This window comes from Alosa pseudoharengus, unplaced genomic scaffold (genome assembly GCF_046254945.1).
Source record: "Alosa pseudoharengus isolate Yale_2024_CS ecotype anadromous, Long Island Sound unplaced genomic scaffold, YU_APseudo_1.1 YU_APseudo_1.1_scf_23, whole genome shotgun sequence".
In the NCBI taxonomy this organism is placed as follows: Eukaryota; Metazoa; Chordata; class Actinopteri; order Clupeiformes; family Clupeidae; genus Alosa; species Alosa pseudoharengus.
Genome location: NW_027468685.1, coordinates 13,398,692 through 13,420,536, shown reverse-complemented (window position 1 = coordinate 13,420,536; position 21,845 = coordinate 13,398,692). Strand labels below are relative to the sequence as shown.

Here is a 21,845-nt window from a genome sequence, read left to right as displayed (position 1 = left end):
ACACACACACACACACACACACACACACACACACCTACCTCCTCTCTCTCTCTCTCTTCTGTACACACAGGTGTTCTGTTTGCTTTTGCTGTCATGCTCCATCATGTGCTCTTCCCTGTCAGGCGGCTAGCTCAGGTGAAACGGTGGAGGTGAGCTGGTGAGCTTGAGCTCCTTTGTGTGCCGGATCTCGTTGCTAATAGCCCAGGGTGTGGGACACAAAACAGGTTTCAATTAACACAAAGAACCGGCTCAGCATCCTCCTTCAGACACCCAGTCAAGAGTGAAGTGGCCCTACTGCCACACAGTCACACAAGCTGCCTCAGAGGAATTTAGGCATGATATCAGGAAATGAAGGGGCTTTAAAAGCTTTAGGGAAATGAAAAGAGAGATCCCAGGATCTTGACCTAATGGAGACTCATGGAAGCTTTTGATGGTGTTTTGTTGTCATTGATATAAAAGTAGGATTTGTTTCTAGTGTGTGTGTGTGTGTGTGTGTGTGTGTGTGTGTGTGTTTGTATGTGTGTGTGCGCATGTGTTGTTGTTAGTGTGATTGTAAATCCCTGGGCGTTTGTCTCTGTATTGGAACAGGGTGAATACACACCTGGGTAGAATGGTCTCTATGCAACTAATGTGCTGGCCTCCCTTTAGGCACGGTTGGTCAGTGTCTTGGGGTGTGTGCGTGTGTGTGTGTTTTCATTTCACCTTAAAACTCAACTAGCAATACTTAATGCTTGATAGACCATGTAGCAAGTCAAGACTCCATCATGCCAGTTTAAAATTTAAGCTGCCAAATGTATTTACTTTTAAAGGCAACCACTGTGGTTTTGACAGGGAACTACTGCCAACAATAGGGAGAATTTTTATGTTTCACACAAGAAAAGGAATGTCTCATTCAAGATATTTAAAGGAGTAATTTTTCCGCATTTTTTGCACTTTGCACCTCTGAAAAAGTCATTACTAACCTTGACTGACAGGTGAATAGACTAAACTAAACACTTCACAGACAGGCATCAAGGCTCTCAAGCTGATGTGATATTTCATTTTCCACCTTTGTTTTAGCATAAGGTTTTTGCTTTTGACTTTTGCAGTAAAACAGAAGAGCCCATTCATGTGTTTTTGAGTTCAACATCAAAGGTTCTTATCGCACAAGAAGACATACCTACGCTGTATCTGCACAGGGCGTGTGCAGTCTTGTGTCAGCCTTAGTCACGTGTGTGTGTGTGTGTGTGTGCGTGTGTGCGTGCGTGCGTGCGTGCGTGCGTGCGCGCGTGCGCGTGTGTGTATCTGTGGTGAATTATGATCTAATGCAATGCAACTTTGACTCCAAAAGACAGGAGTTGTGGTGAAGCGTTTCAACAGCGTTTCATGTCTAGACTTATCGTTTTGACTCGTGTAGGTGTACCTGGTTAAACACTTCATAAATATAAATATTTATGGTCATTCTTACACTTTAATGCGATGAAAGGGTGCTTTCAACAGAGCTATTATTACAGAAACATTACCCCCTGCTACAAAGCATAATAGTCAGGTAAACACATAGCAACACTGTCCAGCACACAGTCACTCTTTATTTGAAATCAGTGGGGGGTGGAAATATGACCTGTGCGTGGGTGTGACCTGCTCTTTTAGTAGTGCTAATCTGATTGTAACGTGTGCGGAAATAGTGGCAACATTTCATCTGCAGATAAACAGGGGAATGCTTCAGTGGCCATTACCACAGGAGTCGGGTTCCTCTCTGACCTGCCATCTCAGTGGGTGTTTGTGAGCGGAGCGCTCTGTGTTTACAGTGTCGCGTATCCCGAGCTGCCTTTTGTGGGTGAGGCCCATTACTGCAGCAGAGCCGGGAGTTTGTTCGTGTCAGTGGTGTCGTGATTAAGGTGCTCTGTTGTTTGGTTGTTCCTCTGTTGGAGGGTTTATTTGTTTTTTGTTTGCCAGTTTGCTAGTCACCCATGTTTAAGTTGAAGGAATTTCACCCCCTGCTGTGTTAGCCTTGGGAGACAACACAAACAGACTGTCCAACAATGCCCCCTCATTTACACAATAAGCATGACGTACAGTAGCTCTATAGATTCATAGAATGACACAGTCCTGATTTTCAAACAAAGGCCACTTGGTGTTGTTTTTGTTAATGACACATTTTGCAGTATGTCATATTGGATGAGTTCATGTCTTTTAATTAGACATCCAGAATGTTAGACAGACATGAGGTGTGCGTGTGCGTGTGCGTGTGTGTTTGTGTGTGTGTGTGTGTGTGTGTGTGTTTAAATAAAGGGTTAATATTTGTGGTCAACCACACGAATATGAATAAAAAAAAGGGGGGCGGGGGGAACAAGAGGGGAGGTTGGAGGATGCCTGCTGACCTGTGATAAATTAGTGCAGTAATGGCTTATTCACATGTGAAGGAGCAGTCGCCATTAACCCCCCCCCACACACACACACACACACATGCCCTCACACACACAGACATATGCACACATGCACATACACACACCCATCAGCCAAACTAGGACTGACATGCGCTCCTATGTCGGCTCGCTCGGAAGTCTTTGTTGTGCGTCCCCCTGTAATGCATCTTGTGTTTTCCTGTGTGGACGTCTCAATATTTGTACTCTTGACTGGAGGTCGATGTTTTGTTGCATTAGATTACATGCTGGTGGAGTGAAGCTTTTCGTCTTTTGATGGCATAAGCTAATTGTGTCGGAGTCACTGCCCGGCCAGTCTGTATTTAGACCAATGTCTCCGATGCGTCCGTAAACAACAGCGTAGATTATTTGACTACATGTAGGCTAGCTAATGGAATTCAAGGCTTATTTTCATGTGGAATATCACAACTGAAGAGCAAATTATGTGAGTACCAGACGCTCAGTCATCAATGTAAATTCCATTCTTGTAAATGCTTTGCTTCCGGGTGGGAGATCCAAATCCTATTTTCCGTTGTGTTCATGCACCTATTCCACCAGATTCCTTCACTTATTTCAACAACTGTCCTGGACAGACAACCACATAGTATGGAATCCAAAGCACCTTTTGGACCATCACAAACCTGATGTGTGTGTTAACCTGTTGAGGAGTACGGTCACAAATATGTGATTAGAATGTTAGAATGCAATCCGAGAGTTCCATATTATGATGCGACAATTACCCTCAGAGATTTTCCCCATAGACTGTATGAAGAACACTGAAACTATAGATCGTTTGCGTAGAATTCTAGAAGGAACCAGAAAAAGAATTCACTCCTCAACAGGTTAATGTGTGTGTGTGTGTGTGTGTCTGTGTGTGTCTGTGTGTGTGTGTGTGTGTGTGTGTGTCTGTGTGTGTCTGTGCACACGTGCACCATTGTCCCATGTGTCCATATATCCTCTGGTGGCTGTTGTGGGGTTTTTTTTTTTGCGAACACGTAAACAAACCTTTCCCTCCTCCTCCTCTCCCAGGCTTGATTGACGGCTACACGGGCGAGCGGGCGTCGATGGAGGCGCAGGTGCGCCAGAAGGAGGAGCTACGTCAGCAGCTGGAGCAGGAGCTGCAGGTGACGGCCAGCCGGCTGCAGGAGCTGGAGCTGGAGCGCCGCCACATGCAGCAGGAGCGCGAGCTGCTCTCGCGCCAGCAGGACGCCATGAAGGACGACGCCGGCCCACGCGAGCTGCGTACGTATCCCATAATAACCCGCCCAACGTCCACAACCATCTCACCCCCATCCCCCCCACGCCCCAGTTCTTTTGCTTTTGGCAATGAGAATAAAATAGTGGTAGTTGTTGTCATGGCAACAGACAAACTGGGAGGGCATTCTCCAAATAAATGAGGAGTGCAGGAGTGAAGGAGGCTGTGTGATAACTGCACCTCCACTCATAGTGTCTCAGGATGGGGGGCGTCTACTGTCTACATTCAACCCTGAATGCCTCAAAATCTAAAGCATTTGAAATCCTAAGTGTTTGACAAAGCTTTGAGAAAATGATTTATATTTTTTTGACATCATAGTGTATAAATGCTGGATGATGCATTGTTTGTGCAAAATGCCATTTAGTGGAATGGTTTGGTTTGATATCAAATTAATTTTCAGGTTTTTGTGGTCATTTCCTTTATCTGGATATCACTGATACATTGAACAAATGTCTGTATTTAACACACTTATTGTAGTTTAAGGTGTTTTAAGGTGAACCAGTGAACGTGTTATTACAGTAAGTATGGACGGTGTGTTAAGGGTCCTCTCACAAGCAACTTCTCCTCCCAGAGCAACACCATGGCAGGCTGATGACACACACACTCTTTTCTCTCTCTCTTTCTCCTCTGCCTATCTTCTACTTCTTTTTTATCTTCACTCTGTCCATCTACTGAGAGCATGTTCAAATACTCTTTCTTATTTATTCTCCTGTAGGCCTAGTTGAAGCTGCAGTCCTTGCAGCACCTGAAGCAGGTGTGTTCACATCAAGCATGGCCAGTGTATCTTGTTTTTTTGTTTTTGTTTGTTTTTTTGTTTGTTTCCGTTATTTGGTGTTTTTAATCTGATTCAAAACCGTCTCTGGAGGAGTGAACGTGGCAGAATAACCCATCTCACAGCAGCTGCCTAGAACTTGCTTGCTATGGGCTCAACTCACTCACTAACTCTATGGCTTACGCTTGTGGACTTTCCATACTCTTTCTCAGTTTTTATTTTTGTTTTGATTTTTGTCGTCCTCTGTGTTTTTATTGATGAGTTGGTGTTTTTGTTGACCGCTGATTAAAAGCAATTGGCATGATTAGTAAGGATTAAAAAACAAATCAATATTTATTATCAAATAACATTACATTGTCATTGGCAACCATCTCTACTCTAGACAGATTTTTCCCATTACAATAGGCACTGACTATGTGCCACACACAGTATCAAACAATACCCAGTACGTTTGGAGTAAGGTGATTGCACAATGACTCCATGTAATCTCATCTCCCCTTGCCTGGAATTGCATCTGAGGCATGGAGACTGCAGTCCTTTGATTGTCGTATCTCTCTGATCTTGATTTTGGTCTGGCTGCATTCATTTGTACCTTCCTCTCTTTCTTTGGTCACACTGCCCCCTGTCTCTGCACTGTCCCCCTCCTCTCTCCCTCTTGTGTTGCACTAATAATGTGGGACTGTGACCTTTGACCCGAATGAAATAATGTGGAGTGGTTTCCGTGGTGATGGTTGGTAAGGTGTGGGGTGCGAATCGGGACACTGACGGAAAGGCTGGCGATCACGGGCAATCGGTATGGGGATGAGCACTGTGATTAATGTCATCACCCCTGGAGGAGGCAGACATGGAGAAAGTTGGGTTGTCATATTGACCAGTTGATTATAATGTTATAACTTCACCATTATGTGAAGAATCTGTGCTGGTCAGTTATATCATTTGAAGATGTGTAGCATTTAATGGTAATTACTGGCTTCGTAATGTTTTAAAAGCCATTGTTTAGTTTATATGTATATGATGAGCACAATTCAAGTTCCTGTCTGCCTCCTCTTGATTAGAACTAATCAGTACATGTGTGGGAATCTCTGGAGTCAAATATTCCTCATGTCATTGCTCTATGATCTTAGTTCAGGTTCACCCATAGACCTGGAAAAACATCGGCCATCAATCGCAAGCTGGCTGGCTAGGTTGCACACTTGTATACACTCTGTAAGGAAGTGCATATGGTGAAAATGCTACCTTTGCTTGCTATTGATGGTTGCTTTCCTGGTCAGTGGGAGAAACCATCATGGAGATACAACCTGGGGTGTATTGCTCTCCAGGCCTAATGTGTTAAAGAAGTTACATCTCATCTAACACCATCCTCTGCTTCCTCCTCCTCCTCTTCCTCGTCTTGGGACTGCTCCCTGGCTCCCTCTCAGACCTGCTGGAGGAGACGGAGAAGCTGATGCAGGAGAAGGTGGAGGTGCAGCTGCAGGCGGAGAAGGAGAGCGGCGTGATGCTGCAGCATCTGAAGGGCCTGGAGGCCGAGCTGGAGGAGCAGGTGAACCGCAGCATCGAGCAGGAGCAGGCACACAACGCCGAGACCGCCGACCTGCGTCAGCAGATCCAGGCCCTGGAGAAACAGCTGGAGAAGAACCGCAAATTCCTGGACGTGAGTGGCTTACAGCAGTCATACCCGCAATACTATCACCACTGCAAACTATGGAGTCATACTCACAACAACATCGTCATCATATTAAATGATTGATTTAATATGTTCACATTGAAAAAGAAAATGAGTAGCATACTTTGTAAGACCAATATTTTATTTAGATGTAGTTTATCAAACCAAATTGAATTTTGTAAAATAGCTTTGATGCGGTGGAGACTGAAGTGCTAGAGCCTAAAATAATTTGATTTATTGAATAATTAATTTAACTTATTAGTTAAATCCAACGAAATAAACGGATTTGTGTTGCATGTGAGGTTACACATGGAGCGCTATCTGTTTGGCGCTTGCAGGCATCTTCACAAGCTTCGCCGTGTTAACTTGACATTGATGTACTGCAGCGCGCTGAGAGGCTGACAGCTCAGGGGGGGCGGATGCTACTCTGCGAAACGTCTGACCACATAAAGAGTAAAATATAGTCAAATTGAATCTGGGAGCTTTAAGAGGCTGTTTACTTTGATTTGCTTCTCCCGTAAAGTGATTGTAATTGAACTGTAGCTGTATAGATTACATGGTCTTTGCAGCATCAGGGCGATTGCTGGTGATTCATTATGTTTTACAAGAGTCCACAAGTGTGACCCCATTTAGAGATCTGAATATTGATCTTTTCGCCGTCCTCCGCCAGTGTGTCTTTTCTCACACATAGACATGTTCTTTTCTCTGCGTCGTCTGTGTGTTTTGCTTGTCTGGTGACACATTTATTTCACCTGTTATTTATACCATACTGCAGTTAAAAATAGCTGCTGCTTCTGCTGCTTTGACAGAAAATCCTCAGGAAACCCTGACATAGTGTACACATACTTAGTCACATATTTGGGTTGCAGTCTACTTGCGAGTCTACTGTGACATTTTCATTTTCATGACACCTGTGTCATGCATACATCAGTAATAATAATAAAAATAATTAAAAAAATTTAACCCGTTTAATCCCAAATTTTTCCCAGACTTGAATATATAAAAAAAATATGTCTTGAGTAACCCTTTGAAGTAATCAATTACTATTTTTTCAAATTTTCCTGAAAAAGTGGGTGAAAAGGAGTCTTTTATCCTTGGTCACTATTGTGACCGTTCGGAAAAAACATAGTCCGATTTTAGGGATTTTTACACATTTCATTGTGCAATCATCTAATTTTCAATAAATTTCAATCAGAGATGATAAGGGGACATTGTCCCAGGTCTGTTCTTTACTTTTAATTTTGTATCACAATACAATACTCAACATTGCCTCTGCAATTCTCTATTATATTATAAGATTTTTACATAGGAAAGGCATTATATCACACTATTATCAGGGCTTAAATTTCACTGCGGGATTGCGGGTATTGCGCATAATTTGTTCAAGTCCCGCAACTCTAGCCATCATAATGCGAGAAATTCCCGCATGCACTTTTACAGCCTGTCTGATGACGTTAATATAATCATGAAGTGGCGTGAATGCGGTGCTGACCGGACGGATCAACTACCGAGTTGAATTGAACATCATCATCAGCCTCATGCAGACGCTGACACACACACGGAGAGAGAGAGAGAGAGAGAGAGAGAACCACTTTGCGCTTACGCAAATAGGCTACGCAACCATGGCAAACTTTTACATCTGGAAAGAGCTCCTTGGTAACTATCCTGCTAGCTCAGGTCACGTCAACACTTGATCCCAGAAAGATTGACTTCGACTTGTTAGTTTTTTGAACATTTATTGCATCTAATGACATAGAAAACATAATGATTTGCATCCACATATCCTTATGCACAACTTTTATTCACTAGCGACTAGCCTAAATTAAAACCGTCAGGCTGAAGGGAGGATTACTCTCACGTATTTTCTTAAAGTGACAGGCACTCAATTACACCTACTCATCACCAATGTGCACTCAATTAGACCTACACACCACATTAAAGATAAGTGTTATAGGTTAAACGTCAATATGAAGCATTCAAATTACTAAATATGTTTAGCTACTAGTAATTACTAGTAAAATGCTATACATTAAAACATATATTATTAACTAAATACACTATGAATTAAAAAATATATGAAATAGAAACATATCACATAAGCCATCATTATTTTGTGTGTTTGTGTGTGTGTGGAGAGAGTCAAGCAGAATCTAGGATGTCCACTGTTGTGAATGATCCCACTACAGTATATATTACTGATGACGTCAGGGTGGTGGGGGCCCCAAAATCAAACACTTTTTTAAAAAAGTATCGAAGAAGTATCGAAATCGCAATTCTTGACTTGGTATCAGAATCGACCCCCTCCCCCCCAAATAGTGTAAATCCCCCCTACATGAATAACCTAAGGGGGGAATTCCCCCCCATTTTGAAAAATGAATTTTAAGCCCTGATTATGACAACACCACCCTACAATACAACTACAGCAACCACAAATGTTACAAAAAGTGCTGTTAGTTGTCTGTTTGTTTGTTTGTTTATTATTGTATTCTTTAATTTTATAATTCATTATTTAATTAATTAATTAATTAATTACACAACAGATTGTCCTGCAAGTCTACTGCCATACTTCCAATGCCATTAGGTCAGTGGTATTGTTAAGGTCACTAAATGAAGTGAACCTATGTTACCTGGTCCCTATGCTCCAAAGGCCTTTTATTCATAAGGCCCTATGTTCCCAGTGTCCTATGTATCCTGGAACCTATGTTCATTCGGGTACCTATTATGTGCTTTATAAAGCTGGAGGACCCTGGAAACATACAATGCTTGACCTGGGGAACACAGGACACCTGTCCATGATCCCATCACATATACACCTGAGGAGCATAGGAGCCTGCTCTGACCTCAGTTATTGGTCTAATCTAGTGTCAGAGGGGTGTGATGTCCACTATATTGCTAAATTTGATTAATTTTACCACTGGATTAAGTAAGGTTCTAAATGCATATACAACAGCATTACCATATGAGCCTGTCTGGCATCAAACACACAAGTGGAGAGGTGTGTTTGGTGAGTGCTGTTAAACATATTTTCATCACAGCATGCAACTAAGTAACTTGCCATCTTCATAAGGCCCTATATTCCCAGTGTGTATCCTGGGACCTATGTTCATTCGGGTACCTATTATGTGATTTATAAAGCTGGAGGACCCTGGAAACACACAATGCTTGACCTGGGGAACACAGGACACCTGTCCATGATCCCATCACATATACACCTGAGGAGCATAGGAGCCTGCTCTGGCCTCAGTTATTGGTCTAATCTAGTGTCAGAGGGGTGTGATATCCACTATATTGCTAAATTTGATTAATTTTACCACTGAATTAAGTAAGGTTCTAAATGCATAATAGGAAACATTCTGTAATTTTGACATACAATAGTGTGAGAGCAGATTCTTGAGACACTTGATCTTTATTTTTGATCACATGAAGCTTTGCTTCTAGTTCGTCTGACTGGTCCCTGTGGCAGAGGCCCTACATAAGTGGAGGGGTATTGTTGGGAAAAGGGGTGGGGAATAATTTTTCTGGTAAGGTTGTTCATATCTATTGCAAGTCTCTGCATAAATTCAGCCAATATGCCTTCAACAGGCTGACTGGCAAGTTGATTATACCCCCCACCACCTTGTTTATATGTGACATTATGTAATACAATAGTCAATAATATGATGATTTACTGTTTTTGAGGTGTAAAATCTGGGCAGTCAGTTGGATCTGATACAGTATGTGCAGGAAGTGACTGAAAGTGAAATTAAAATAAAGAACAGCATAGAAAATCAGCTATTACAATAATTATGTATAATAGTGTGGTATAATGGATTTTCTATGTAAAAATCCATGTTGAGAAATGCCATGTGATACAAATTTAAAAGTAAAAAACAGACGTGGGACAATGTCCCCATATCATCTTTGAATGGAATTTAGTGGAAATTAGATGACTGAACAATGAAATGTGCGAAAATCCCTAAAATCGGACTATGTTGTTTCCCAACGGTCACAATTGTGACCGTCATCATGTTCACTCATGCTATGAGAACGCTGAACAAAGTTCATATATTTCAATTGCATCCCTCCATACAAGACACCTTAAAGATGATGTGTACCAAAAATCTTTGTCCTATGTTTACATAAACATACTTTTCTAAGCTTTAGTTTGGGAGCTTTTGGGTGGACATTTTCTGGTCAGGGTGCAACCAAAACATAAGCAGCTCTGGCCATGTGAGAAATTACACTACACATTTAGTTGAAGACGCTACACACTACATACAGACAGAGGCACAGACACAGATGACACTGCCCACCCGAGAACAAGAACACACAGACGCAGGGCAAAGTGGTAAGAAGACATTATGAAAAATAAAAACAAAATAACAAACATGATAAGTAATCATTTCATTTGTGAAAGGTAGATGTTTCCATAAAGCAAGTTGCCATCTTGTTACTTCATCATTATACTCATTCCCCTCTATTTCTTTGTCACTTTCTTTCTCCTCCTCCTCCTCCTCCTCTCCATCTCTCTGTCCATCCATCTCTATCTGCATCCTCAGGAGCAAGCGATGGACAGGGAGCACGAGCGAGACGTCTTCCAGCAGGAGATCCTCAAGCTGGAGCGGCAGCTGAAGAACCCGCCCAAATCTCAGAGCGCCAGCGAGCAGAGGGACCGAGAGGTGAGGCCTTCAGAACGCCCACTGTAAACAAACACTGTGAACAACACCCAGAGCAACCAGGCCCCATGCCACAATATATCAGTGACGGAGCCAAACATACAGTACAGAGTTGTAAAGGGTTTACAAATGAAAAATTTATGAAAATTGTATTTTTGAAAATGTGAAAATTGTATAGGTAGCAGATGAGTAAATTATGATTTTGAATCTGTGATCTTTACCGGAAATTGCAATATGGTTACTATCCATCTGTATTAGAGTCTGTGTGTATTTGTTCTGCTCCTAATCTAGTAACTCTGGTATTAGAATCGCAATAGTAGGCTCCTGTAGCCTGCGGTGAGGCTCTGTGAGGAAAAGGTAATAGCAGCCTCCTGAGTATCAGAGACACAAAGACACTGGGCAACATTACTCCCCCCACCACTACACCCCCCCCCCCCAGTTTTATAAAAAGCCCCAACCTTTTTAGCCTGAGCCTGAGAGACCCAGCAGCAAGTTTCCCTTCCCTTTGTCCCACCACAATGGGAGAGGAATCAGATGATTACCAGCTCAAACCCAAAAGTCTTTTTTCCCTTTGCACTCTCTCTTTCGTTCCTCTTTATTGGGCACGCACACACACACACACACACACACACACAAACACACACACACCCTCGCTTTTAATATAAGGCTGGGTGTCTTGGCAAGCAGTGTGTAGATAATATTACCTGAGAGCAAACTGCAGGTGATGTCAGACTTGTCAAACAGGAACTGGTGGTAAATATTGTCCTCTGCCTGAAAGGCCTCTTTTTTTCAAACAACCCCATATACTTTCTCCTCTACCATCCTCTCGTCTCCTCTCCTCTGGGTCACCGGGAGCGACGGCTCTCGCTCTCCACAGTTCTCCTCTGCCCATTAAGTAGTTTCCATGGCGATGGGTTTTTGCCAGAGTGCTGGGTGGGAATGGTTCGTTCATAAAGTGGCTGCTTTCTCCCCAGTGTCTGCCCATCATGGCAGCTTTTTCAAAAAAGCACTTGTCTAATTGAAAACAAATTATTTATGCCAGCTTGGAGCGTTGAATATTTCTGTTTGCTTATGTGAAATGAATTACTTTTTCAGTAACGATGTCAGCACATTGATGGCTTTTAATGTTGATGCCTTTATTTTTATGCGTTATCTGCAGACCAACTTGTGTAATGTTGCAAAGAAAGAGGTGTGAGCTCTTTCTCATGCTCTTACCTGTCTCTCATTCATTATTTTCACCTTCCCTTTATCTCTCCCTCCCCCTTCCCCCCATCTTCTCTGTACATTTCTTCTCCCTCTTCCCGCGACTCTCTCATTGCCCCTTTCTTTTTTTACTCTCTCCATCTCTCTCCCTCATTTCCTCTCTCTGGTTCTCTCTCTCTCTCTCTCTCTCTCTCTCTCTCTCTCTCTCTTCTCTCTCCTTGCTCCCCCTCCCACCCCCTATGTCACGTGGACTCCCCCTCTCCCTCCTTCCCTCTCTCTATTTCTCTCTCTCTCTCTCTCACTCTCTCTCTCTCTCCCCATCCTCCTCCCTCCCTCCCTGCGTGTGTGTGTGTGCATGCGTGTCCATCAGGTGGAGCATCTGAGCACCCAGCTGCAGGAGAAGTCGGACTGGTGCAGCGAGCTGCTGCTGCGGAACGAGCAGCTACAGCGCGAGGCGGCCGAGCGGGACGAGGAGCTGGAGCGGCTGGGCGAGCGCGTGCGCCAACTGGAGCAGGCCCTGCTGACCAGCACCGACACCCTGCACAGGGTGAGTGACGCGCCCGTCTCTCTTCCACTACCACTCCTCCTCTCCTCCTCTCCTCCTCCCTTGGCACTTGTCCATCTCGTGTACATACTGTAGTCTCTCTCTTCCCTTGATCTTTATCCCTCCCGCTCTCCTCCTCTCATAGCCCTCTTCTATCTGATGTGCACCCTCTCTCTCTCTCTCTCTCTCTCTCTCTTTTCTTTCCATCTCTGTCCCTCTCCTCCTCCACTCATGGCACTCTTCTATCATGTGTGCTCTCTCTCTCTCTTCCCCCTGTCTCTTTCTCTCTCTCTACCCTCTCTCTCTCTTTCACTTACTCATGTTCCTCGTCCTACCAACCACTCTTTTGTCTTTTGGTCCCCCTCTTCCCCCTCTTTTCCTACACTGTCTGTGTCCATCATGCGTTTGCTGTCAGCACGTGGTCCCTCCATGCAAGACCATATCTTGCATATCCTCTCTTCCTCTCATCTGTCTGTTTTTCCATCTCTCTCGCTCTACCCTTCCTTATTGGTGTCTGACTTATTTCTTCCCCCATCCTCCTCATTGTGCTTCCTCTTCTCTCTTCCTTTTTCTCTCTTCCTCCTCTCCTCTCTCCCCCACCCTCCTCCTCTCTCTTCCTCCTCTCCTCTCTCCCCCCCACCCTCCTCCTCTCTCTTCCTCCTCTCCTCTCTCCCCCACACCCTCCTCCTCTCTCTTCCTCCTCTCCTCTCTCCCCCACACCCTCCTCCTCTCTCTTCCTCCTCTCCTCTCTCCCCCACACCCTCCTTCATATTTTGTGTCGGCATCCTTTCCCCCTCCCTCATTCCTTTTCTCCTCCTCCTCCTCCTCCTCTCTCACTTCCCTCCTGAGTCTTCCCTCTCATCCTCCCCTCCCCTCCCCTCTCCTCTCTTTTTGTGTCTGCTGCTGCTGTTGCTGCTACTGCCGCTGGTGCTGCCGTTGGTATGTGTGCGTCATCTGTGGTCTTTCCTCTGACAGCCAAGGTTATTCCTCACGGTGGGTGGGTGGGAGGTGGGGGAGGGGGGTGGTCACAGTATGTGTGTAAGAAGGGGGAGTGTCAGGATATGCGTGTGCATGTGCACGCGTGCCTGTGTGTGTGTGTGTGTGTGTGTGTGTGTGTGTGTGTGAAAGTGTGGGTGCATAAATAATGTGCTCCGCTGCATTGCTGTTCCTTGTTTCTTCATGGCGGTAGAACAAAGAGCCGATAATGGACATTTTTATAGCTCATGGATGATGAGAGAGCCTTGGTGATTGGAGATTGTATGGTTTGTGTGTGACTGCTTACGGTTTTGCATGTGCTGGTAATGAGTCATTGCTGTGCTAGTAAGCTATGTGTGTGACGCTTAGTGTTTCTGTACGGAAGCCGGTGTACCATATGCTATCTCCTAAGATTGTCACCAGATTGTAAGATTGTAATCTGCTTTTAAGTTAGGCCAGTTCATGCTGTGAGCATTCAGTGTTTAGTGTGTATGTGCGTAGATAGTTTAGTTGTTTGTGTGTGTGTGTGTGCGTGTGCAGTCGTGTGTGTGTGTGTGTGCGGTCTGTCTTTTTAAACAGTGGATACTAGACTATGTGCACATCAGCCGTTTCTGTTTTTGCTGAATTGCATATTTTAACAGCAGTGTCCCTGTGTGTGTGTGTGTGTGTGTGTGTGTGTGTGTGTGTGTGTGTGTGTGTGTGTATGTGTGTGTGTGTGTGTGTGTGTGTGTGTGTGTGTGTGTGTGTGTGTGTGTGTGTGTGTGTGTGTGTGTGTGTGTGTGTGTGGCGCAGGTGGAGGAGTCTCGGCAGCATGCCCCCATGACTGAGGCTGAGCATGGCACCCTGGAGGCCCAGCTGCAGACGGAGCGGGAGGCGCTGGACAGGAAGGAGAAGGAGGTAGGCCACACACACAACATGTTCCAGGACTGCAAAAGGATTGCTCACATTGCTTTATCTGAAACTTGAACATGAAAGAACATAAATAAATATACCAGTATTAACACGCATCCCCTCCCGGCCTCTGTGTTGTGCTCAGATATGTAACCTGGAGGAGCAACTGGAACAGTTCCGTGAGGAGCTTGAGAACAAGAGTGAGGAGGTGCAGCAGCTCCACATGCAGCTGGAGATCCAGAGGAAGGAGCTGAGCAGCCAGCAGCTAGAGCTGGAGGCCAAGGCCAGCCTGCTGGAGGTAGGCCTCCATCTCACGCTCACGATCACCTCTCATGCTAATGCTAACGCTAATGTTAAAGAGTTTGAGTATAGAGGCAGACTGCAGCAGTTCATGCACCTTTAGGATGTGACTCATTGAGTCGTGTTTTAAGTACCTTGGTTAAGTTATGGTTTATGGTTTACCTGTTATACCTGATTTTTGAGATGTAATGGGACATGCTGTTGCTGTAGTCTCAGGATGCTACCTGAAGGTAACATCAGTGTTTGTATCGTGATTACAATCTTGTTTGTTTGCATGGTCTTCCTTATTATCTGGGACATATTTTGAAAACAGAATACTGAAGATTAGTCAAGTGAGCATATTATCATGAAGTACATATAAAAACAAAAAGATTTTTGGTTGGTTAGTTGGAGCTGAGATTTGAACCAAAAGTATTTAGAGCCCATTGGGTTGACAAAGTGTCTAACTCTTTAAGGTGATGGAGCAGAAGGATAGGGAGATAGCCCTGCTCAATGAGCAGCTGGCTAAGCTCCAACACATGGAAGACACCCCTGACAACAAGGTAACGGCCTATACACACACAGTGTTAGCATGCTAGCTCTGTGCAAACCACAGCCTAAGCATGCCTGTGTGTGTATAGCCTGTGCATTGCTACATCCGTAAATGTGAAGTGACTCCTCGTGTGTGAGACCTGCTGTGTAGCATAAGAACACTCCCTTCAAATCTTTCCCCCAAAGTCGTTGTGCGGGACATTTTAGCATGTTTTAGCAGAGAAGCACTAGCTAAATGTGCTGGGTATGCAAACAGGTCTTCTACATGCTAAAATGTTTTTCGCACAATAATGACATTGGTAATTTCAGCTGTACCACATCTGCTTGTAGACCTCATCCCATCACAATTTGAAATTTCATTTTTATCTGTCTCGGATTTCGAAATATACCTAGCATCAATGGAATGGGGTCTAATGAGCAGTGTGGTCTGATGTGTTCCTTTGCAGTTTCTTTTTGTCTTGTTTGTTTGTTGACCATTTTATGTCTGAACTGGTCAGTGACCTCTTGGAATGATGACATATAACCCTTTTCCCCTCCTGCTCTTCCCATCCCTAACCAGTGACCTTTGCTCTCACATACCTGACCCCAGCCTATCTCAGAACACATTGTCATTTAAAAAGATTTTAGTGAACAAAATATGGCTTGGGTGAATAGCAGCCATTTTAATCAAGAATGAAAAGAGAATCAGTGAGTTATCTGCTCACAATGGTTGGCAAAAATGACTTAGCATGGCTGTGAAGCAGTTCTGGGATCAGGTGCGTGAGACTTGTTATGTTTTGTGACAGCGATGACCAGTGACATGGATTGTCTTAATGTTAAAGTAAAAGTCTTGTGTGGTTTTACTGTTGTCGTGCTGTTTACATCCTGCTGGATATCAAGAAACACGTTAAACCCAACCCTGGACTTCTGTTCAGTTCTGTTAAAAGCCAGGTCTAAATTTAATCACTGGTTTATGGGTCATTTAATGTTTAAGTGGGAGTAAAAATGTGGTGTTTGTTCTGTGTACTCATTAATCACAACACAGTTGACTAATGGCTACACCTCTGTGTTCAATAACTGCTAGCCTATCGTTTTTGAGTTATTGGTTATAATTGGAGGTTCTAGCTAATAGAGTTCAACTGTGGTGTGGTGTGATGTGGTGGTGTGTGTATGTGGGTCAGTGCTAACTCCCTTCATGGAACAGACCTGACCCAGTGAGCTAACTTGATGGGCTGTTACCCTAACATCTTCAGGTGATGGAGGAGCGGAGTGAGCAGGTCCGGGAGCTTGAGTCTCAGGTGGAGATCTTGCGCAGCGAGCAGGAGCGCCTGAAGAGGAGCAGCGAAGAGGAGGTGGACCAGCTGCACGCCGTCATCGACAAGCTCCAGCAGGAGATCGCTAACATTGAGCACAAGCCACGGCACAGCCTGCAGGGGGAGGAAGAGGATGAGGAAGAGGATGAGGAAGAGCTTCACAAAGAGGAGATGGACGAGATGAAGCAGCGCATGGACGAGGTGACGCAGGAGCTGGACACACTGAAGGTTGACCACCAGGAGCTTCAGGAGCGCTACGAGAGCCTCCGGGAGGATGGGGCGTGTGCGGAGAAGACCACCACTGAGCTCCATGACGCCCTGCGGGAGAAGGCTGCCGCCCTGGTGGTGGCCCAGGCGCAGGTGCAAGCACTGGAGCAGAGCGCCAGCGCCCAGGTGGAGACGCTGAGCCAGCGGGTGGAGGAGCTTGAGGTCTGTGTGGGCGAGAAGGACCTGGAGCTGGACGTGTGCCGGGTCAAGGTGGAGCGGGCCCAGACAGACGCGGCTGGCCTCCACCGCCGCGTGGCCGAGCTGGAGGACAAACTCAGGGAGAAGGTGGCAGCCATGCTTGTGAGCCAGGCCCAGCTCGGGGCCATCCAAGCCCAGACCAAAGAGCTCCAGCATGGGGTCAGCGCAGAACTAGAGGACCTGGGTGGATTGACCTCACTGAGCCCCATGGTGGGGCTGGGGGCCCCAGGCTTCGGCGTAGCACAGAGGGCCACCAGCAGAGCCGCAGCCCCGGCCGGTAAGGTGGGCCTGCTGACGGAGAAGCTGAGAGAGCTGGAGGAGGGCCTGTGCGGCATGCAGAAGGACCAGGAGCTCCAGAAGCAGCTGCTGTCCAGCTCTGAGGAGGAGGTCATGGAGTACGAGAGGAGGCTAGCCACGCTCATGGACCTGCTCAGCCAGATGAAACCGCCCCAGCAGAGGACAACGCTGTCATCTGAGGTAACCACTCGGCGCCCTTTTCTATTTTTACTTTTTAGAGCACTCCGTTTGGCCACAGCTTAATTTAGAAGCCCTAAAAACCAGAGAGTTCGCCAAGATACTAAGACCTAGATTGTAAATAAAATATAATATCATGTATATGCAGCAAGATGTTATATATAATATAACATCTTGCTGAATAAAACATAACATGATCAGTGTATCATGAATACACCAACCAAAAATCAAGTCTTTCATAAAGTATGTATTTATTTGTATAAATTACCAATCATGTTGATGTTTGATCTCTCCCATATCAGGCTTCAGGAGGTGAGGCGTCCGTGTCGGAGCTCCTCCAGGAGTTGCAGGAGGCGCAGGAGAAGGCCCAGGCTGCTGAGGAGGAGCTGAGAAGCTTCAGGGAGCACAGCCACAAACTACAGCAGGAGCTGCAGGTACCACACTCATACGCATGGAGGAAACAAGTAGTACCATGGCCTTATATCAATATATTTACTAGAGTTATTTTTTGTGAAATATATTAAGCACAGTTGATTGTTATTAATACTTTTTGTTGATGCAAGGTTTCTTTTGTTTTGTTTTTCAGATCAAAGATTTAACAATAGCTCAATTACAAGAGGACCTTAAGGAGGTACGTAAGCAGTGCTTAAGTTTTAACAATCCTTTCTCAGTACCTTATCTTAATGTCAGAGATATCACCCAGTTGTATAAACCAGAGTTTTAACAGAGGACAAACTACAGATACCAGATTGTCAAAAGTGTCTTCACTTGACCTATGGCACTCTGAGCCTTACCCTTTGCCCTCTGACCTTTGATTGATGGCCCCCAGGCTTCAGATGCTGGTGTTGAAGAGGACCCTGCTGTTGTGTCAGAGCTGCGTCAGGAGTTGGAGGAGGTGCGTGAGGAGGCGTCCTCCACCAAAGAGGAGCTCAGTCTCCACAGGGAGCGCAGCGACAAACTACAGGAGGAGCTGCTGGTAAGAGAACACCTGTTCAGTTGCCATCGGTTACCATCTGTCTGCAGTCTTTTTTTTCTGAATCTGGACTAAATTTGTTATGATTACTGCAATAGTTTCCTGAGACAACAAAGTTTCTGTTTTTACAATACAAGCTTTTGTAAACCAACAAATAACAACAGATAAACAGTAATAACTGCATTACTGTCACAGCCCGTAACCATGCCGTTAACCTTTCACCATTTAAAACTATCATGTATTATTTGAAGGCAAGAGAGATGACCATAGCACAGCTGAAGGACAAACTCCACCGGGTAAGCAGCCATGCAACACAGCGGTAGATAGCCTTCATCCATACAGCTCCATTAGTGTGTGACCTCTAACTTTGACCTTTCCCCTGTTTTGGCGCAGGCCTCCGGGGTGGACGGCGAGGGCTCCGTGTCCGAGCTGCTGCAGGAGCTGCAGGAGGTGCGCGAGGAGGTGTCCTCCACCAAAGAGGAGCTGAACAGCTACCGCGAGCGCAGCGACAAACTCCAGCAGGAGCTGCAGCTCCGGGACGTCTCCATCGGCCAGCTCCAAGAGGAGCTGCAGAGTCTGCAGAGCGCGCTGGCCCAGTCAGCAGAGCAGCAGCAGCAGGCAGCCCAGGCAGCCAAGCACGTCCAGGGAGCCCAGCAGCAGCAGCATCCACCCCCCTCCCAGCCCAAGAAGAAAGGAGGCAAGCCAGATCACCATGGCGGAAAGAACAAGGGTGGCGCTGGCGGAGGGAAGGACAAGCCCTCACTCTCCAGGAAGAACTCTGCAGTCATGCAGCCGGAGAAATCCCCCTCTCCGTCGTCGTCCTCCACGAGCAGGAACGGGCGATCGCAAGTCGCCGGCACTGATGTAGCAACGCAGACAGACTTGGGGCCGATGTCGATGGCAGCAGCAGCCGTGGGAGCGTCGCAGGCCTCTGAGGAGGTGGCGGAGGTGATCGGGGAGTACCAGGAGAAGATCGACCAGATGCAGGAGCTCCACGCTGCCGAGATCATGGACATGGAGGCCCGGCACATCTCCGAGAGCGAGGGGCTCAGGAGGGACGTGCAGGCCCTGGAGGACGAGTGCAGGACCCTGAAGGCCATCATCGACAAACTCCGCAGCTCCGAGGTAACCAACGCAGCCATGTCCACCGAGCAACACTCTCCCAAGATATTCTTGCCTCAGTTTCCTACTGCAGTTAGTTGTTTTGTCAACCCCCACAATTCATTAGCAGCACTAGTTGTTGTTTGTTTCAGCCTTTGTCTTTGCGTGACAAAGAAGCCCACAGGTTGCCCAAGGCATTGTTACAGTCCAGTGCCTACACTGCTGTGTGTGTGTGTGTGTGTGTGTGTGTGTGTGTGTGTGTGTGTGTGTGTGTGTGTGTGTGTGTGTGTGCGTGCGCGTGTGCGTGTGCGTGTGCGTGTGCGTGTGCGTGTGCGTGTGCGTGTGCGTGTGCGTGTGCGTGTGCGTGTGCGTGTGCGTGTGCGTGTGCGTGGCTGTGGGTGGTGATTGCTTTTGGTGCAGTATGTTCAATGGCCTGAATTTTAAGTGGCTGCATGTGTAGCACTGCTGAAGTGAGTCAGACTTGGACCCAACTGCACTCAGCTGTAGGGGGCCCTGCTTACTCCACCGGAAATGTCATGTCATGTTGTTGTGTTTGATGCAAGAAAATGCATGGATTGGTTACCGACAGCAACTGTGTTTTCCTCCTTGTGCCTGCAGGGTGCTGCGTCCAGACAGGAGCATGGTGCTGGACCGCAGTTCAAAGATGGCTATACAAGTGGTGAGCAATCTTTAGTGTAGTCTTATCTGGACAGTGAATTCGAGGCAGCATTTGTTTATGTAATGAAACCGGGACAGATGGTATAGTTCATAGTTCATTTCAAACTGTTTATCTTTGGCTAGGGAAATGAATGCATCAGTTGTACAGTAATGCTATTTGTTGACTTATGTCATTGCCCCAAGCACCTGGGGATGAGGCTCACTGTTAATACCTCAACAGACAGCAGTTCGGACTGGAGCCAGCGCACCGGGTTGGACCTACAGCAGGAGTTCAGGACCACACCCGAAGGAGCCAGACGAGACAACGAGGCCGACGTTCTCCCCGACAGAATCAAGGTGAGCTGGGATGCCAGAGCCCTCTTTGAACTAGCCTTTAACATGGAGTAAATATGTGTACTAGACTAATGTGAAGTATCGTGGACTCCTGTAAGCCGTTCTCTGCCCCTTTACAGAGTCTGTTACGTGAGGTGCACCAGGAGGGCATGCAGGTGCTGTCTCTGTCGGAGCTGCCCTGTGACATGGCCGGGGAGGGGACAGGACTGGCCCCCCACCTGCTGCCCCTTCAGGGCTGGACCAAAGAGAGGGAGGCCCTGCTGGCCACTGTGGAGTCCCTCAAAACCCTCATCGCCAAGCTGCAGATGCACAAGGGGACCCAGGTGAGGCTCTGCTCCAGGCGCCATGGAAACGGGGCCTCGGGGCAACAACATGCAAAACCGCATGTCATCCAGGGTTGTAGTGGAGGCTAAACACAAGTAAACACTGTTTATCCACCTCTGAAATTTCAGAAATATATGTTATCCACCTCTTATTAGAGTTTATCCAGCTCTCAAAAGAGTTTATTCACCAAATGCAACTTTTAACATTCAAAAACCACACTGTATTATCCACATTCACAATATGTACACTCATCAACACTCTAGGAACCATTTAATACCACTGGTACAGTTATAAACATTGGATAATAACCTCCAGCATCCTAAACATTTGTTCTGAATGCCTTTTTTAAAAATCCAATACCGCATGGCACAGTCCACCTAACCGTGAATAGAATTAATAGTCATCATACCTCATTTTACCACTACACCCCTGGTATCATCCACAACTCAGTCATCCACTTAGCACATTTGTGTTAAGATTGGCACAGCACAACGAAAGCAGGAAGAAAGCAGTTTAGCACCTCAATGAAAAAAGTGATTCAATGAAAGAAATGTGCTACAAAAAAGAAACATGTGAACACTCCACATTCAGCTGTTGACGCTGTTTTAGTTTGCTTATGTATGGTAGAGATGTATCTATCTGTAGAATTATTTTCCAAATGCTTATGGACTATTTCAATGAGTTCACATCTTTGTGTGTTGTGTGTGTTGTGTGTGTTGTGTGTGTGTGTGTGTGTCAGACGGAGGGTGCGAGTGATTGGCGTGGCGAGTTGCTGAGTGCGGTGCAGCAGGTGTTCCGGCGTGAGCGGGACGTGCTCAAGAGCGCCCTCTACAGCCAGCTGGAGATGCTGGACACTAGTGACGCGGTCATCCACCTCAACCAGCTGGAGCACAGGCTCAGAGAACAGGTAGGAGACACGGGCACACACTCACACACTCACACACACATATACACACACACACATATACACACACACACATACATACATGTACATACATACCGACAGCGTCTGTC

At 46.0% G+C, this 21,845-nt stretch overlaps 1 protein-coding gene across 5 annotated transcripts in view; it reads left to right on the top strand.

Annotated features, from left to right (window-relative positions):
* The window catches only part of akap9 (A kinase (PRKA) anchor protein 9), an 84,556-nt gene that overhangs the window by 52,715 nt on the left and 9,996 nt on the right, over window positions 1-21,845 (top strand). For 3 of the 5 annotated variants that reach the window (XM_076301646.1, XM_076301644.1, XM_076301643.1), the window contains 18 exons: window positions 3,432-3,644; window positions 4,373-4,411; window positions 5,848-6,080; window positions 10,631-10,750; window positions 12,321-12,497; window positions 14,262-14,366; window positions 14,506-14,658; window positions 15,116-15,202; window positions 16,424-17,425; window positions 17,725-17,856; window positions 18,009-18,053; window positions 18,252-18,398; window positions 18,647-18,691; window positions 18,789-19,520; window positions 20,115-20,175; window positions 20,395-20,510; window positions 20,627-20,830; window positions 21,571-21,738. In XM_076301646.1, the coding sequence (XP_076157761.1) occupies window positions 3,432-3,644; window positions 4,373-4,411; window positions 5,848-6,080; window positions 10,631-10,750; window positions 12,321-12,497; window positions 14,262-14,366; window positions 14,506-14,658; window positions 15,116-15,202; window positions 16,424-17,425; window positions 17,725-17,856; window positions 18,009-18,053; window positions 18,252-18,398; window positions 18,647-18,691; window positions 18,789-19,520; window positions 20,115-20,175; window positions 20,395-20,510; window positions 20,627-20,830; window positions 21,571-21,738 (3,779 nt within the window). The remainder of the gene's footprint in view (window positions 1-3,431; window positions 3,645-4,372; window positions 4,412-5,847; window positions 6,081-10,630; window positions 10,751-12,320; window positions 12,498-14,261; window positions 14,367-14,505; window positions 14,659-15,115; window positions 15,203-16,423; window positions 17,426-17,724; window positions 17,857-18,008; window positions 18,054-18,251; window positions 18,399-18,646; window positions 18,692-18,788; window positions 19,521-20,114; window positions 20,176-20,394; window positions 20,511-20,626; window positions 20,831-21,570; window positions 21,739-21,845) is intronic. The other 2 variants (XM_076301645.1, XM_076301647.1) reach the window with 2 other exon arrangements.